General features: G+C 42.4%; 1 protein-coding gene across 1 annotated transcript in view; it reads right to left on the bottom strand.

Moving 5' to 3' along the window:
• LOC139713445 (dynein axonemal heavy chain 5-like) overlaps positions 1-14939 on the bottom strand; it is a 77716-nt gene that overhangs the window by 25924 nt on the left and 36853 nt on the right. Inside the window, 13 exon segments of the mRNA XM_071625175.1 lie at positions 666-912; positions 1870-2010; positions 2552-2793; positions 3247-3493; positions 3966-4127; positions 5197-5331; positions 5750-5944; positions 6542-6729; positions 7344-7522; positions 7864-8036; positions 8366-8590; positions 13838-13999; positions 14426-14633. Coding sequence (XP_071481276.1) covers positions 666-912; positions 1870-2010; positions 2552-2793; positions 3247-3493; positions 3966-4127; positions 5197-5331; positions 5750-5944; positions 6542-6729; positions 7344-7522; positions 7864-8036; positions 8366-8590; positions 13838-13999; positions 14426-14633 — 2504 coding nt within the window.

Below are 14939 nucleotides of genomic sequence, written 5' to 3'. Positions count from 1 at the left end.
TTGCTACAACACGCATTTCCCATAGACACCTGCCCGAGTATACTCGGGACTCGTCCTCAACGGGTTAAGTACGAAGTACGTGTCTGAGTATAAGTATTTTGTACTGTTGCTACAGCCACTGTGATCAGCAATGGGCAGGGCAATTACCTGATCATCTGCACATAATCATAACAGACTGGCATTTTATATTTCTTTTCATCCTTGATTTTCAACTGACTGCAAACTGTCATTGCAAAAAAAGAAAACATGAATTCAGAATTACATTGTATCTTAGGTCACCAAAGCCTACCCCAATAATATGAGGTATTCATACTTCTATTGTGAAATGTACATGAATGGGACCCTACTAACAAAAATGTACGAGAATATGAGTGTGTGTGTTTGTGTTTGGACGTATTCTATGTGGCCACTGAGGAGGTACTTGCATGTTTATGAGCAAGCTACCACAGGATCAAAGGCTTTCAGACTCCCCTTAAAAGTCAAAGATGAGGATAAAGTTCCTTGCTCAAGAGCACAACCATTGCTGCCAGAGGACTTGAACCAGAGATCTCTCAATCGAGAGTCTGTGGTCTAATCCACTGAGCCACAGCGACTCCTTGATCATAATAGAATGATGATGAAAGTACAAAAAAAGATGGGGAGAGGGGAGTGACAGTTGATCTTACCTTCGTTGTCAACGAAGTAGTCAAACATGGTGTCCTCAGAGGATTCTGGGATATCCGGGAGGTTGAGCTTGATCTCCTCGTCGGTGCGGATGAACTGCTCCAACTTGGAGCGGTCGTCCAGCTCCAGCAGTGCGCCCACACTCCACATGACGCAGAAGATGTAGATCTTCTCTAGGTGCTCGGGGCCGGGGCCCTGAGCCTCCTTGTCATCCTTGGTCTGGATCAGTCCCTTCAGCAGACTGATGGCCTAGTCACGCAGAAACAACGTCGACAAAAACGAAGTGTGCATATGATTCATTATGCATTTCAGTGATCAAAGACATCGGGAGGTAGTTGTGGCATGGCAAAAAGTGCTCTGTACATGTCAAACATGAGTTAAATTCCTCAATTTGAGCTTAAAGAAGAGGGATGGTACAGTATTGGAAGAGGTGAGAGTTGAGCTTTTGACTTCTTGTGAGATATCAAGAAAATGTTTGTAAAATAGTACAGAGCATACCTTTCTAAGAGGAATTCAAAGTTTATTTGATGAAAATCGGTTTTGGAATGGCTGAGACATCAAAAAATAAAGTAAAACAAAGCGATCGTAATAAAAGCTGGGTCCCACATTTTATTAGAATTGCTCTGTTTTGGGTATCTCAGCCATTTCAAAACCAATTTTCATCAAAAGAACGATGAATTCCTTTTGGAATTACATGCCCTTTCATATTTCATAAGAGGTTTCTCATAATCTCACTCAAAAATGTTAGAAACCCGAAGTTAGGTCTCAACCAAAACTATACCATCCCCTCAAGACATTCTGTCTCTACATGATTTCTTTCTTGCCTACATTGTCTCTCTTGTTCGAGGTGGCAAAAAATGGCTATTTTGTAAATCCTTGGCAAAAAGAATGACGGAGCCTTCATAGCACTGCATTCATCTCATTTGGAATAATCTACAAAGTAGCTAATGATCCCAGTTTTTCTATCCCTCATAGAAATCCTTCAAGAAAGAATATTTTGGAATGCATCAACCTTTGTATAATCAAGACAATTGTAGTCATGTGTCATAGATATATGCATTAGCTGGAGATGTGGGGAAATACAGAATTCAAATGCTAATTGAAAACAGTAGATTGAGTCTTAACACTATTGAACCTACTAATGACCTTTAATAATTGCAGAGGTCAGGGGAATAAAATGACAGCAGACACAGAGGTCTCACATACCTGTGCGATTATCATGCACTCCAGCACATTCATCTTGAAGATCAGGTTCTGGTTGGTGAACTGCAAGATGGCAGCAAAGGACCCTTCAAACAGAGTGCGTAGACATTCGGCTTCAGTAGGATTCCTGCTCATTAACCAGCCCTGGTAAGGAAATTAAAAAGAAAAAAAAAAACAAAACAAAACATGAATGGGTAAAATGACATATTGTTCATTTGTGCTTTTCATTTCCTTGATTTCAATGATGAGACATTCTTACTGGTGATTGTAACTTGGAAAAAAGGACTTCATTTTGGTCCCCAAAATCTCATGACAAAAAAGTTCAATGTCATGAAGGTTTGTGTTCACGGTCCTGATTAACAAGATCATATTATGCACTGTCAAGTGTATTAGCTTCAACTACATTTCATGAACTATAATCTTGATGGCTCAGTTGAATTTTGAAAAGCATTGCTGGTTATTCCCATGACGTGCAATAGATACTGTTTCTTGGTAATGCTCCTTGGGTATACCTCTTCATTAATCTACGGAGGTAACTGCAGAGCTTTCTTACTTTGACGTGTTTGAAACCCTATTCTGCAGAAGCCTTAACTAGAGATGACAAAAACTTGAAACATTGTTGTCTATGTAAGAACAGTTTAAGAAAAAAAAAAGTCGGTGGTACTTAAAGAAGGCGAAAACTCACATCAAGGATGGGCTTCCAGTCCAGGGCTGAGCTGCTCATGTAGACCATGCCGTTGCGGGAGACGGTAGCGGGCGAGGCATTGTCGATATTGTGAGGCTCGAAGACAATCTTGCAGTTGGGCGCCATGGGGATGCGATCCCCGTTGGCCAGGGTCAGCGTCTTGTTGTCGTCCAGCACGCTGTTGAGGTTTTCAATCCAGATGGCATCCACCGGACCATCCAGCACGATCCACACATGCTCACCTTTTCAAGAATGGGGTCACAAAAATGTGGATTTATTCATGATGGAAATTTCTCTGTAAAACATTTAGTTATTGACATGTACATACGCACAAAACAACAACAATTAAATCCCTTTATATGAGAAATGAAGTCCCTAAAGGTGAACACAGAAGAAGCAGAAAGCAGCCTCCATCCAATCAAGGGAAATATCATGTGGTATTTCTCTGGAAAGTAGGACTACACATGCTAAACAACACCACCAACAACAAAATATCACCCTACACGAAATTTGTAGTTTCTTGCTCTGCACAGCTTCTGTCTCATAATAATTAAAGCCTTTTTTTACCGTTCTTGTTCCAGTGTTGTTAACATAGGACATCAGAATTAGAAGGTACTGAGAGTAAGCAAGACAAGAAAATGGTACATGCCAGGCACAACACACTTCTAAGTAGAGCTGCTGATCAAACTGCATACCTTTCTTGGCCCTGAGCGTTCGGCGCCACAGGGTGGAGAAGATGCCGTCCGTCCAGTCGTTGGTGGCTACGTCCAGTCGGCCGAACATCTGAGGGGCCGTGATGGCCTTGGGGTTCATGCGCATCTCCTTGTGGGGTTCGCCACAGTCGGTCATGGCCTTCATCAGGTTGTGGATACAGCACGTCTTGCCCGCCCCACTGGGGCCCAGGGCCATCATTCCGTGACGCACACGCTGGGTCTCGAACAACTAGAGGGGAAGATGCCACAGAGTGAAGATAGGGAGGAATAAAATTAGAATACATTTTGGTCACACATATATTTGGCATCTAAGAGGTGTGGCTGAATGATGGGTAGAAAAAAAAAGGGATTGCATACTAATTAAACTGTTTGCTTGTAAGATGCACATACTTGTTCATATTTTGTACTGCAATTTTGACAGCAAATAATTTCCATCTATGACTAGGTATAAGGCTAAAAATTAGACAAATTCAATATACCCCAAAGTGAAGTTTTTGGCACCGAACAACACTATTTGAAATAACATCAGCTGTGTGAAAGATTGAACTGATAGAGAATATAATCAAACCATTTTTTTCCCCTATTTACAGTGACTTGGGAAAATAAAAAAATCAATGACAAGAATGTCAACTCGGAATATCCTTCTTTCAAGAGATCAAGAAGGAAAAAAAAAGAAGAGGAAACTGAGTATCTGTCTCTACCTGGATCAATTTGAGAGTCCAGGGTGGATGGTTGACCAGTCCAGCTTCCTCCACCCTCATGGCAATAGCTGCCTCCAGCTCGGGGTAGCCAGCCTTGTCCAGGACGATGCCAGGGAAGAGATCGTTGATGAGGGACAGGAAGAGGGGCTCGTCCTCATCCACCTATTGGGGGCAGATGGAAAATATTCAATTCAATTCAATTCAGTATGATCCAATTCAATCTAATTCAATTCAATCAAATTCAGTACAACCCAATTCAATTCAATTCAGTGCAATTCAGTACAATTCAATTCAATTCAGCTCAATTCAGTTCAATTCAGTTCAATTCAGTTCAATTCAGTTCAATTCAGTTCAATTCAGTTCAATTCAGTTCAATTCAGCTCAATTCAGTTCAATTCAGTTCAATTCAATTCAATTCAATTCAATTCAGTTCAATTCAGTACAACCCAATTCTATTTATTTTCTCTGCAATAAAGTCATTACAAATAGGTATTAAAAAAAAAACCACTGCATTGTACTGTACAGAAAAATATGAATACAAAGTAAAATATTGTGAAACATAGATCTGCATTAAAACAGTGCTATAATACCAATGATAGGAGGGAAGAGAGAGAGAAAGAGAAGAAAGGATAGTGGGAGGAGGCAAAGACATCAGAAAGATTTATATCACCTAATGCCACCTGACAATGAGGAGTATTTCAGCATGTGCCAGTGCATGGATTGTTAACCTCACCATGCATGTATCACACTAACATACTCTTGGTATGCAATGACAAATAAGCATATTTGAGCCCATGTGGGATACTGCATTCAAATTCGCCTTGACTGTCTCCAGACTGTCTCAGACAGACAGACGTAAATACATGTAGCTATTTGGGATGAATGGGCATAAACTATAACTTGCTGCACTGTTTACCTATATCCTTATCAGTATAGCCTATTAAGTTCTGTCTCTATTACTTTGAAAACCATGACGACACAAAGCAAATATGTTAATATCTAGAGGACATAGTGCATCTAACTATTGTAATCCATGCATACAACTGAAAGCCAAAATTTATATCCTTTATCATGTCATACTAGTCTGTCCTCCATTTTGCGCCGAGCACCAAAAGATCAGTGCAACTACCTGCACTCACCACAAATTGTACATTTGTTCACTGTGTGTTACTATTGATATCACAAGACAATGGAATACAATCTCAAACAATCTAATTGGAGTTCTTCTCACCAGTTTGGAGAGGTTCATGTCCCTCAAGACTCTCATCACAATGGTGTTCTCACTGTCATCAGGGTTGGCTCGCTTCGCTGCTCCCAGAGTACGTAACACAGACAGGATGTTACGCAGACCAAAGTCATAGTGAACCTAGTTAGAACAAAGAGTGTTGGAGAAGTGAGGTACTGACACATTATCGATGTAAAATTGAACACACCATAGCACTAAAAAGTAGCAAGCTGACATCATTAACTTTTAAACTCTCACTTGGAAGATGCAACTTCTCATGACATTTCTACTTTGTGAACATTTGACACAAGAAAGTCGACAGCTCATACATCTTTTGTATTAAATATGATTTTTTTTCTTCCATTTACGAAAGATTACCTTTAACAGATATGCCAAACAAAGAAAGTTTCCTGTTCAGAGCTTGCTGTGTGACAGTAAATGAAAATTCACTGCTGTGTGAATAAAACAAGAAAATGTAAAGATGATCATTATCACAGAGAAAACATTTAAACAGAAAAATATGTATATCATCAGTTCCCATATGAGCAAAGGTCCTCACCTGCTTTGTGAGCTGTTCCTCACACAGCTTGTAGAGAGTGTAGAACTTGCGGGCCAGGATGATGTTGTCAAGGAAACCACAGCTGGCGAGTTTGACACGGATGATGATCTGTCTGTCAGGCACCATCATGGCCACGGTCCTGAAGTTGATCTTCAGATTCTCTGGCAGCTCTTGACGGCCAGCATACCCCGGGTTCTGGGTGTTGGAAGAAAAGCAGATTGAATAATCAGATATTAAAGTCTTAAAGGTTTATGTTCCAACAAAATCACTGCAGCCTTGACCAAACTGTAGCATGTACTTCTTTTCAAATCATTTTTATTCTAATCAAAACATGTGTTTCTTGTTTTTCTGATGAGACTATTTAATTCGAACAGTTTTATGGAGGTATGTAATATCTTTAATATCTTAAAATGAAATCCCTGAAGTGAATCAAAAGCTCCATGATAATTAATAAGTATTTCATAATACAGATACAATGCTGCTTCTTCCTACTTCAAATATATGAATTATGCACAAGGCATTCATGTTTTCAGAGGGATAATAGAGATGCTGTGAATACATATTTGATTGTGTCTAATGCAAAGCTGTCGAAGTCACCCTGAATGATGATACTTTTCCTGTACACATGGACAAACCAGTGCACTCATGTCATTTGCTGATATCAATCTATTCATGTCTTGTTAGCTTGGCAGCAGAAGGCATTAACTCAGTTGACTACCAAGCATTATCACCACCACAATGACAACTTGTAGCATATTATGATGCCACTCATAACATCATAAATGCCCTTACCATGGTCAAGAAAAGACCAAACTCTGGGTTGAGGTCCACCAGATCTCCGTCCGTGAAGATAAACTGCTTCTTCCTCTCCTTCTTGGCTGTAAGGACAATGGCAATCTGCTGAGCAGCCACAGACAGCACTGGGAGGTCGATGCGGTTGAACTCATCAAAACATCCCCAGCTTCCAGACTGGGCCAGACCTGGAAGGGAAACACAACAGAGATATAGAGTGTCCATTACAAAAATACTCTAACCAATTAATTGTATGTTTGTTTTTGTTTTGTTTTGTTTCTGTTTCTTCTATAACTTTGACCAAATAAGCTTTGACCCTGTAAAGTCTGACCTTTGCATCTTTATCTAACCTTACCCAGTTAAATATACAGTGGACATAAGTTTTCAGAAATCTGGGCGAAATATTCAGCCATGAGAAGATAGGAACTGATGAATCATGTCTTGTTTTGATCTGCAGAATATGTATCCGGTTGACTGTCTTCAACCAGTGCACTACCTTTTCAGATTCTTAAATATCTTGGAATGATCTTTTCCTATTTCTTGACTGAGAAACATACATGCCAACAACGCCTTTCATACTTATAAATGCTAACTAGAAAAGCAACCGAGGGTTGACTGCATACATCCTGTAGTATACATGAATATAAAAGATCCTTTACTTTTCTCCATCTTCACTGCTTTCTTATTCCTATGAAATGCATGTACTGCCAAAAGGAAGGTGTGAGAGGCAATATAATGGATTTCAGCCTAACTACTACAGATGCAACACAGGCATGTCAAATTGATAAATCAATAAGTCTACCTTTGTAGATACGGCCAAGACCTCTGTAGTCCATCTGATCAGAGCAGTTGAAGACGACGACATACTTGCCGAGGGAGCGGCCCATGTCCTTGGTGGTCTCGGTCTTACCGGTCCCAGCAGGACCAGCTGGGGCCCCGCCCATACTCATACCCAGAGCTTGGGACAGGGTGATGTAACATCTACAGAGGAAACAAAATGGAGCAATCAATAGAAAAACTCAGAATTCAAACAGTAAGGCAGCCATATGTCCAGTACCCAGCAACTCCCCAACTGAGATTAATCATGCAAGATTTGTCTGTTCATAAGATTAGGGACAGCTCAATCAGCTGTACAGATAAGAGGACTGCTTTCTATAGAAATATGTCACACACAAATTTCACATGTTTGCTTGCCTGTTGATTTCTTTTTTTAATTCACACAACCACACCAAACATCCCACATAGCTATCCCCAGAGTAATAAGTTCCAAAGGAGAAAACAAGTCACCTTTCATGCAAGAGGCATCAGAAAATGAGACCTACCTGTCTGTGAGAGGTGTAATGACAAGACGCTCAGTGCAACCCAAGAACTCATTCTGGTAGATGAAGTCGACATCGGTGATGGAGACAATTGTCTTGTCATTGTCCTCATTGAAGTAGAAGCGACACTGCTTGAGCCACTCAAAGTCAGACGGAGTCTTGATGTGCATGCGCACCTGAGCCACAAGAAAGAAAAAAGATTTTGAAATATACAATGTGAAAATGGAAGAGCCCACCATGAGAATGTTGCTCATGCTGAAGAGGACACCCTGGGGGGGGGGGGGGGGAACCCCTCAAGCACAGCTTAGTTGTCATCATCATCATCATCATCACTGTCATCATCGCCATCATCATCTTTGCTATCCTCATCACCATCGTCATCATCATCATCTACAGCAACACTGTCAGTATTGCCATCATCATCATCACCATTATTATCATTACTAGTATTTATCATGTCTAGTAATAAAATGGAGATGAGAGACCAAAATGGTCCGAGTCTCACCAGGTCATCAAAGATGTCCCTCTGGTGAACGTGGATGGTGATGAGAGTCTCAAACTTGCGCCGCTCCACCTTGCTCAGGTTGCGGGTTGTCTGGGCGATGAGGAGGTTGAGCAGTTCCAGGAATACCTGGTTGGTCTGCTGCATCACCTTGCGGTCATACTTGGCGTTGGTCAGCGCCTCTTGGGCATCTCGTGTCCAGATCATCTGGATCCCCAGCAGGCCAATCTGTAGGGAGAACAAAGCACTGAACCTGGTAAAGCAGGGCACTTAGAAAAGCAAAAACTAAAACCTTCCACTTATCTGAATTTATATTTGGTATTTCAGAATCCCCATTCCTTTTTTCTTCTTCATTGGCATGATATGTATGATTGATAAAATTTGCAGATGTTATATAGGAGAATGAGTTGTAGACTAGTCATACATGGTCTGAAGACACAGACTATATGATAGCCAGTACAGTATACTGATACATGTATCAATATGTGTTGTAGACACGACGGACTGCAACTGAACTCATAAAGGAGTACAGACATGCTCTTGTGATTGGCTTCAAATTATGACTTTGAATTGTCTTTATTCGGCTGAAGTGAACCCACAAACATAACAAATTTTGGCGACGAGGATGGGATGCCGTGATGTTGGTATCCAGCACAAGTTGCTGAGCGAACCATCGCTAACGTTGAAGAAAGCACTTCAAACAGCTACAGCAATGGAAGTTGCTAACCAAGATGTGGAGAGACTGAAAGTGTTAAGTAAAACGCCTGAGTCCACGGTCGGAAAGATCCAAGACAAGAATTCACGTCAGCCCAAGCAAGTGAAAAAGACACTTAAAAAGCCAAGCAACCCAAGTGGAAGCTCCACTAAAACTAGATGTTGGCGATGCGGTGGTTACCATACCCCATGGACATGCCGTTTCAAGGACAAAACATGCTTCAAGTGTGCCAAGACTGGGCAAACAAAGAGTCTATGCGACAAAGTACGGAAGTACAAGCAAACAAAAGCAGCTCAACATATGAACAATGATGATGGTAACAGTGATTCTCCCGATGAACCGGAACAATCAGAGAATGAGATGAGTCATATCCAAGATGCTACAGTAAACAGGATAGGATATCGCGAGCCTTACCAGGCCAAGGTAAAGCTCAACGGATATCATACAAAAATGGAAGTAGACACTGGTAGCCCATGGATGATGATATCCAGCGGAGTGTATCGCAAAGTGGGAAGTCCAGGAGAACTGACTCAATCTCATCTGTCTCTGAAGACATACACCGGCAGCAGTGTGCCAATCGTTGGAGAAGTCAAAGTGGATGTCGAGTTTGACAACAGCCAAACATCAAAGAAACTCTCACTCCTTGTAGTAGAGAAGGGTGTTAACCTGTTAGGTAGAGATTGGATACAGGAAGCCCCTGAAGTGTTGCAGTCGTGTACTGAACTGCACAGCCAAGTCTCAGTCCATGATGGAACTGTCCACAATGTACAGAGCAGCCTACAGGACATCCTTGACAAACACAAAGAGACATTTGACTGTACAAAGCTTGGAAAGCTGCAAGGATACCAAGCAAAAGTTTACCCACAGGAAGGTGGAGAGAAAGGGAGTTTTTACAAAGCAGCCCTTGTTTCCTATGCTGCCAAGAAGCAGATAGATGCCGCAATCGATGAATTGTTGGAGGAAGGCATCATCACGCCTGTGAAAACTGCCCAATCATCGCAGTACCCAAGCCAGATGGGAGTATGAGAATTTGCAGTAACTTCAAGTTGACAGCAAACAAGATGTTAAAGGTAGAGCAGTATCCCCTGCCAACACTGGAAGATCTTCTACAGGAACTTGAAGGTGGAGAAAAGTTCTCTAAGCTAGATCTACGCCACGCCTATCATCAGATAGAGTTAGACCCTGAGGCTCGCAAGTATACGACAATCAACACTCATAGAGGTCTATTTGAGTACACAAGACTGCCTTTTGGGATAGCAAGTGCTCCAGCCTTGTTCCAGAGGACAATGGAAAGCCTCTTAGCAGATATCCCAATGTGCAAGCCCTACTTGGATGACATAATAATCATCAGCGGAAAGACTGATGAAGACCACCTGAAACACCTGGAAGCAGTTCTATCCAGGCTACAGAGCAATGGATTGCACTTGAAGAAGGAAAAGTGTGCACTGATGAAAGATTCAGTAGAGTATCTAGGTCATTACGTGGACAAGAATGGCCTTCGACCCCTACAAGACAAGGTAGATGCCATACGCCAAGCAGAACAGCCAGTAAACCAGAGTCAACTTCGGGCCTATCTGGGATTGCTCGGATATTACGGAAAGTTTATCCCCAATCTGTCCCAGGAGATCGCGCCGTTGACTGAGCTGCTGAAGGCTGACTACAGGTCAAACACCAATGGGAAATGAAGCAGCAAGCCCGACCCGAAGTTCAAGTGGGGAAAAAGGAAGAAGCTGCCTTCCAAAGATCCAAGCATCTATTGGAGAGGAACTGTGTCTTAACACACTATGACACGTCAAAGCCGCTGCTGCTACAGACGGACGCAAGCCCGTATGGGCTTGGTGCGGTAATAAGCCAAGTGGATGCAGATGGCGAGGAATGCCCAGTTGCTTTTGCATCTCGCACATTGAAGCCAAGTGAGATGAATTATGCTCAATATGAGAAAGAAGGCCTGTCTATCATTTTCGGGCTGAAGAGGTTCCACAAACAGCTGCATGGCCGACACTTCACAACTGTCACAGACCATAAGCCCTTGATAGGACTTTTTGGGGAGCACAAGACCGCAAGTCTGATAGCGTCCGCACGAGTGGCAAGATGGCATATGATCCTGTCAGCATACAGCTACGACATTGTTCATCGTGACGGAAAACATCACCAAAACGCTGATGCGTTGTCACGCCTGCCTATTCCAGAAGAGGGAAGTTCATGGGATCATCCAGATCTGGCGGAGCTGGATGAAACTCGAAGGGCACACCTCAACCTGTTGACTAACATCGAAACGAGCCCAGTTAATGCTCAGGAAGTGAAGAGCGCCACCAGGAAAGACAAAGTTCTTACGCAGGTGAAGAGATATATCCAGGAAGGGTGGCCAATACACAAGGAATCTGCCTGAAGAAGTCAGGGTATACTCCTACAAGAAGGATGAGTTGACAGGAGAAGACGATGTCATCCTGTGGGGACCACGAGTGGTCATACCCAACCATGCGGACATCAAAGAAAGGATTCTCAAAGAGCTACATAGCACCCATCCAGGCATCGTAAAGATGAAAGCTCTGGCTAGATCCTATGTTTGGTGGCCAGGAATAGACAGCCAACTGGAACAGCAAGTGAAGAGTTGTCCAAGTTGCCAGCAGAGTCAACACAGCCCTGCTGCATCGCCTATCCACCCATGGGAATTTCCTGACAAGCCAAGGAGTCGTATTCACTGTGATTATGCCACCATCGGAGATGAGAATGTCCTGATCATTGTTGATGCTCACAGCAAGTGGATTGAAGCTGTTCGGGTTAAAGGAGCAACAACTACAGCCACAGTGACAGCCTTGAGAAGAGTGTTTGCCACACATGGCATTCCGGAGACAGTGGTTACCGACAACCGTACACAATTTGTGTCAGAAGACTTTGCCACATTCATGACAAACAATGGTATTTGCCACATCCAAACACCCCCGAAACACCCATCCAGCAATAGATTAGCTGAAAGAGCTGTGCAGACTGTCAAAGCAAGAATGAGGAAAGGAACAGATCCTGACCTGGAGAAGAAGCTGCAAAAGTTCTTGCTGAGATATCGTGTTACACCTCAGGAAACCACGGGGAAGTCGCCCAGTGAGCTGATGTTCAAGAGGAAAGTCCGCACGAGACTTGACAATATGCGGCCAGATTTCAACAAGTCGGTGAGGCGAAAGCAAGCGTTGATGAAGCAGACACGGGATCGAGGGAGGAAGGAGAGAATCTTCCGTAGTGGTGACCACTTGATGGTAAAGAATTTCTATGCAGGCCCAACATGGCTGTACGGAAAAGTCGCCGAAATCAACAATCCCGTCATGTGTAACGTTGAGCTTGATGATGGGAGAGTGGTCCGCCGCAACCTCAACCAGATCAGGAAGTACACCACAGAGGAACGTGCTATCCCACAGCCTACAGAGGCATTTCAACCACCTGAGGAACCACCAGTCGGGTTGCCGATAGAAGCGCCAGGCACGACTGGAGAGCTGCTTGACGAAGCTCCAGCAAGTGAAGCTCCATCAAGTGCAGCACCCTCCGACAGGAACGTGGAGGAAATCCCCTCACCCACAGATACAGACATGCCAGGCATGACACACACACCCCAAACACAGACGCACTTCCAACAGAAACACAAAAACACCCAAAAGATTTGATGAATATGTTATGTACAAGTAAAAACACTAAGTTTTACTGTAAAAAGAGTTGTACAAAGAGTTGTGTAACGTTTGATGTGTTACATGGGTAAAGTTGAAAGGAAGTGAAGGATTAATGGTTACGAGGTTAAAGAAGATACAAAGTTAATGTTGTACTCAATTATTTGCACTGGTGAGAAGTCAGTCTCAGTTTTGCCAGGAAAAGGTGAAAGTTATGTTTTAAAAAAAAAAACTCAAGCATTGTAAGATATTTCATCATAGGTTATGAGTACACAGAAACAGTGTCTAAAAAGATTGATAATTAGAAAGTGTGGTTTCACTCAAACCATTTGTTATAAGTAAGGAGAAGTTATTGGGTTTGAAGAAATATTTTGTATACTTTGGTTTAACCAAAGCAATGAGGGAAATGTAACGAGTATGTGAAATGTTGATTTAGAAAATTTTCAGTTTGAAAAAAAAAAAATCCCAGGTATAATTATCTAAAGGGGGAGGAATGTTATATAGGAGACTGAGTTGTAGACTAGTCATACATGGTCTGAAGACACAGACTATAATTATGATAGCCAGTACAGTATACTGATACATGTATCCATATGTGTTGTAGACACGACGGACTGCAACTGAACTAATAAAGGAGTACAGACATGCTCTTGTGATTGGCTTCAAATCATGACTTTGAATTGTCTTTATACGGCTGAAGTGAACCCACAAACAAACAGCAGACTATTGATAGCAACCTAGGGTGAACCACAGAAGAGTTGACACAATGCACCCTTTCTTGGGAAACTAGCTACACAGATCTCTCCATTAAGGTTTTGATCCAGCTCTGAAGAGGAAGTTACATATGAGATTTTTTTACAAACCGAAGCTGACACTGTTTCATACAAGCGACCTTCAGCTTATGTCTTTTTAATTCATTTGAGGTCTCTTTTTTGTATATCAACAGTTACCTACTGAACCAGCTCACTATCTTTATCTCCAATTCTAACTGTCAGATATACATGAAATTTGCAGTCACTGCAAGGCATGCAAATAGGAAGGCTACTCAGTGTTTGGAAGACTCCCCCAAAGGGCAGCGACATCAACAACAACGACAAAGAAACTTACCTGAGCCTGGTAGGTGTTGAGGAACTCAATGATCTCCAGACTGGAATCCTGGACAGCCATGGCCGCTGTGCGGATCACGCCGTGAAGCGAGCGCTGGGCAACCACCATCAGGTTCATGAGCCACAACTCCACATTGCCCGATGCCATCACTGCCTTGTCCAGCTGTGAGGGAAAACAAAAATTGAAAATTGTGATTCAGAGTTCAAGCTGCAGACAAGGTTATCATAAGAACAACAAAAATTAATATACTTCAAATTGTTTCTAGAATATTTTGCTCTGCTCTGAGCAATTACTCACTTATCCTTTTGTCACAACACATTCTTGATATTGACTGGGATTTTCACAATGTGATAAAAAATCGGCAACATTTCTTCCAAACACAAGAACAGAGAAAAGATGGGGAATCACAACAATGCACATTCAAATCAGAAGAACATGCAATAACAAGATTCGAAAATAAACAGTTACAATATCAAGCTAGTCGAACTCTTTCTTTTTCAAAGCCTTAATGAGTTATGAAACACTCTCTATCACAAATGCGATGCCACATGCACACTTAAGATTCAACGACCACCACGACATCCTTACATCGACCACTTCTCCCTCTGAGGACTGGATGGAGAGGATGCGGTCGTAGTCCTTCTCGTGGAAGCGCACAGTCTTGGTGTTGTCAAAGATGCTTAGGAGGTGGGCTTGGATGGTGTGGGAATCCGAGGCCTGGCCGAGTATCTCCAGCAGGGCGGGGTCCGACACAAAGAAGAATCGAGGGAAGAGCAGGCGCTTCTTCTCCAGGTATCTGTGAAGAATCCATCGCACTTTGTTTAGATGCGAGTTCTTGTTGAAAAGGCAAGCGCCGAGAGTTGAATCATTGACGTGAATGGGTGCCAATTTTCAAATTGGTGGGCCTAACTGTCAAGTACCATCATGAGGATTCATCTATATATCTATAATCATACAAAAAATATGGTACAACAATGTGGCATATCACGCAGATTGTTTTTTGTTAATCTTAACCCTTATCAGGCTGGGCTTTTTTGGCTATGCTATATCTGGGGGCGGATTCCGCCCCCCCCCTTCAGATCTCGCCTATGGAACGCGTGAT

This window comes from Diadema antillarum, unplaced genomic scaffold (genome assembly GCF_040938485.1).
Source record: "Diadema antillarum isolate AM-2024a unplaced genomic scaffold, OU_Dant_1.0 seq00001969_RagTag, whole genome shotgun sequence".
Classification (NCBI taxonomy): domain Eukaryota; kingdom Metazoa; phylum Echinodermata; class Echinoidea; order Diadematoida; family Diadematidae; genus Diadema; species Diadema antillarum.
Note: the sequence above shows the minus strand (reverse complement) of the source record. Positions and strands in the feature narration are given on the sequence as shown.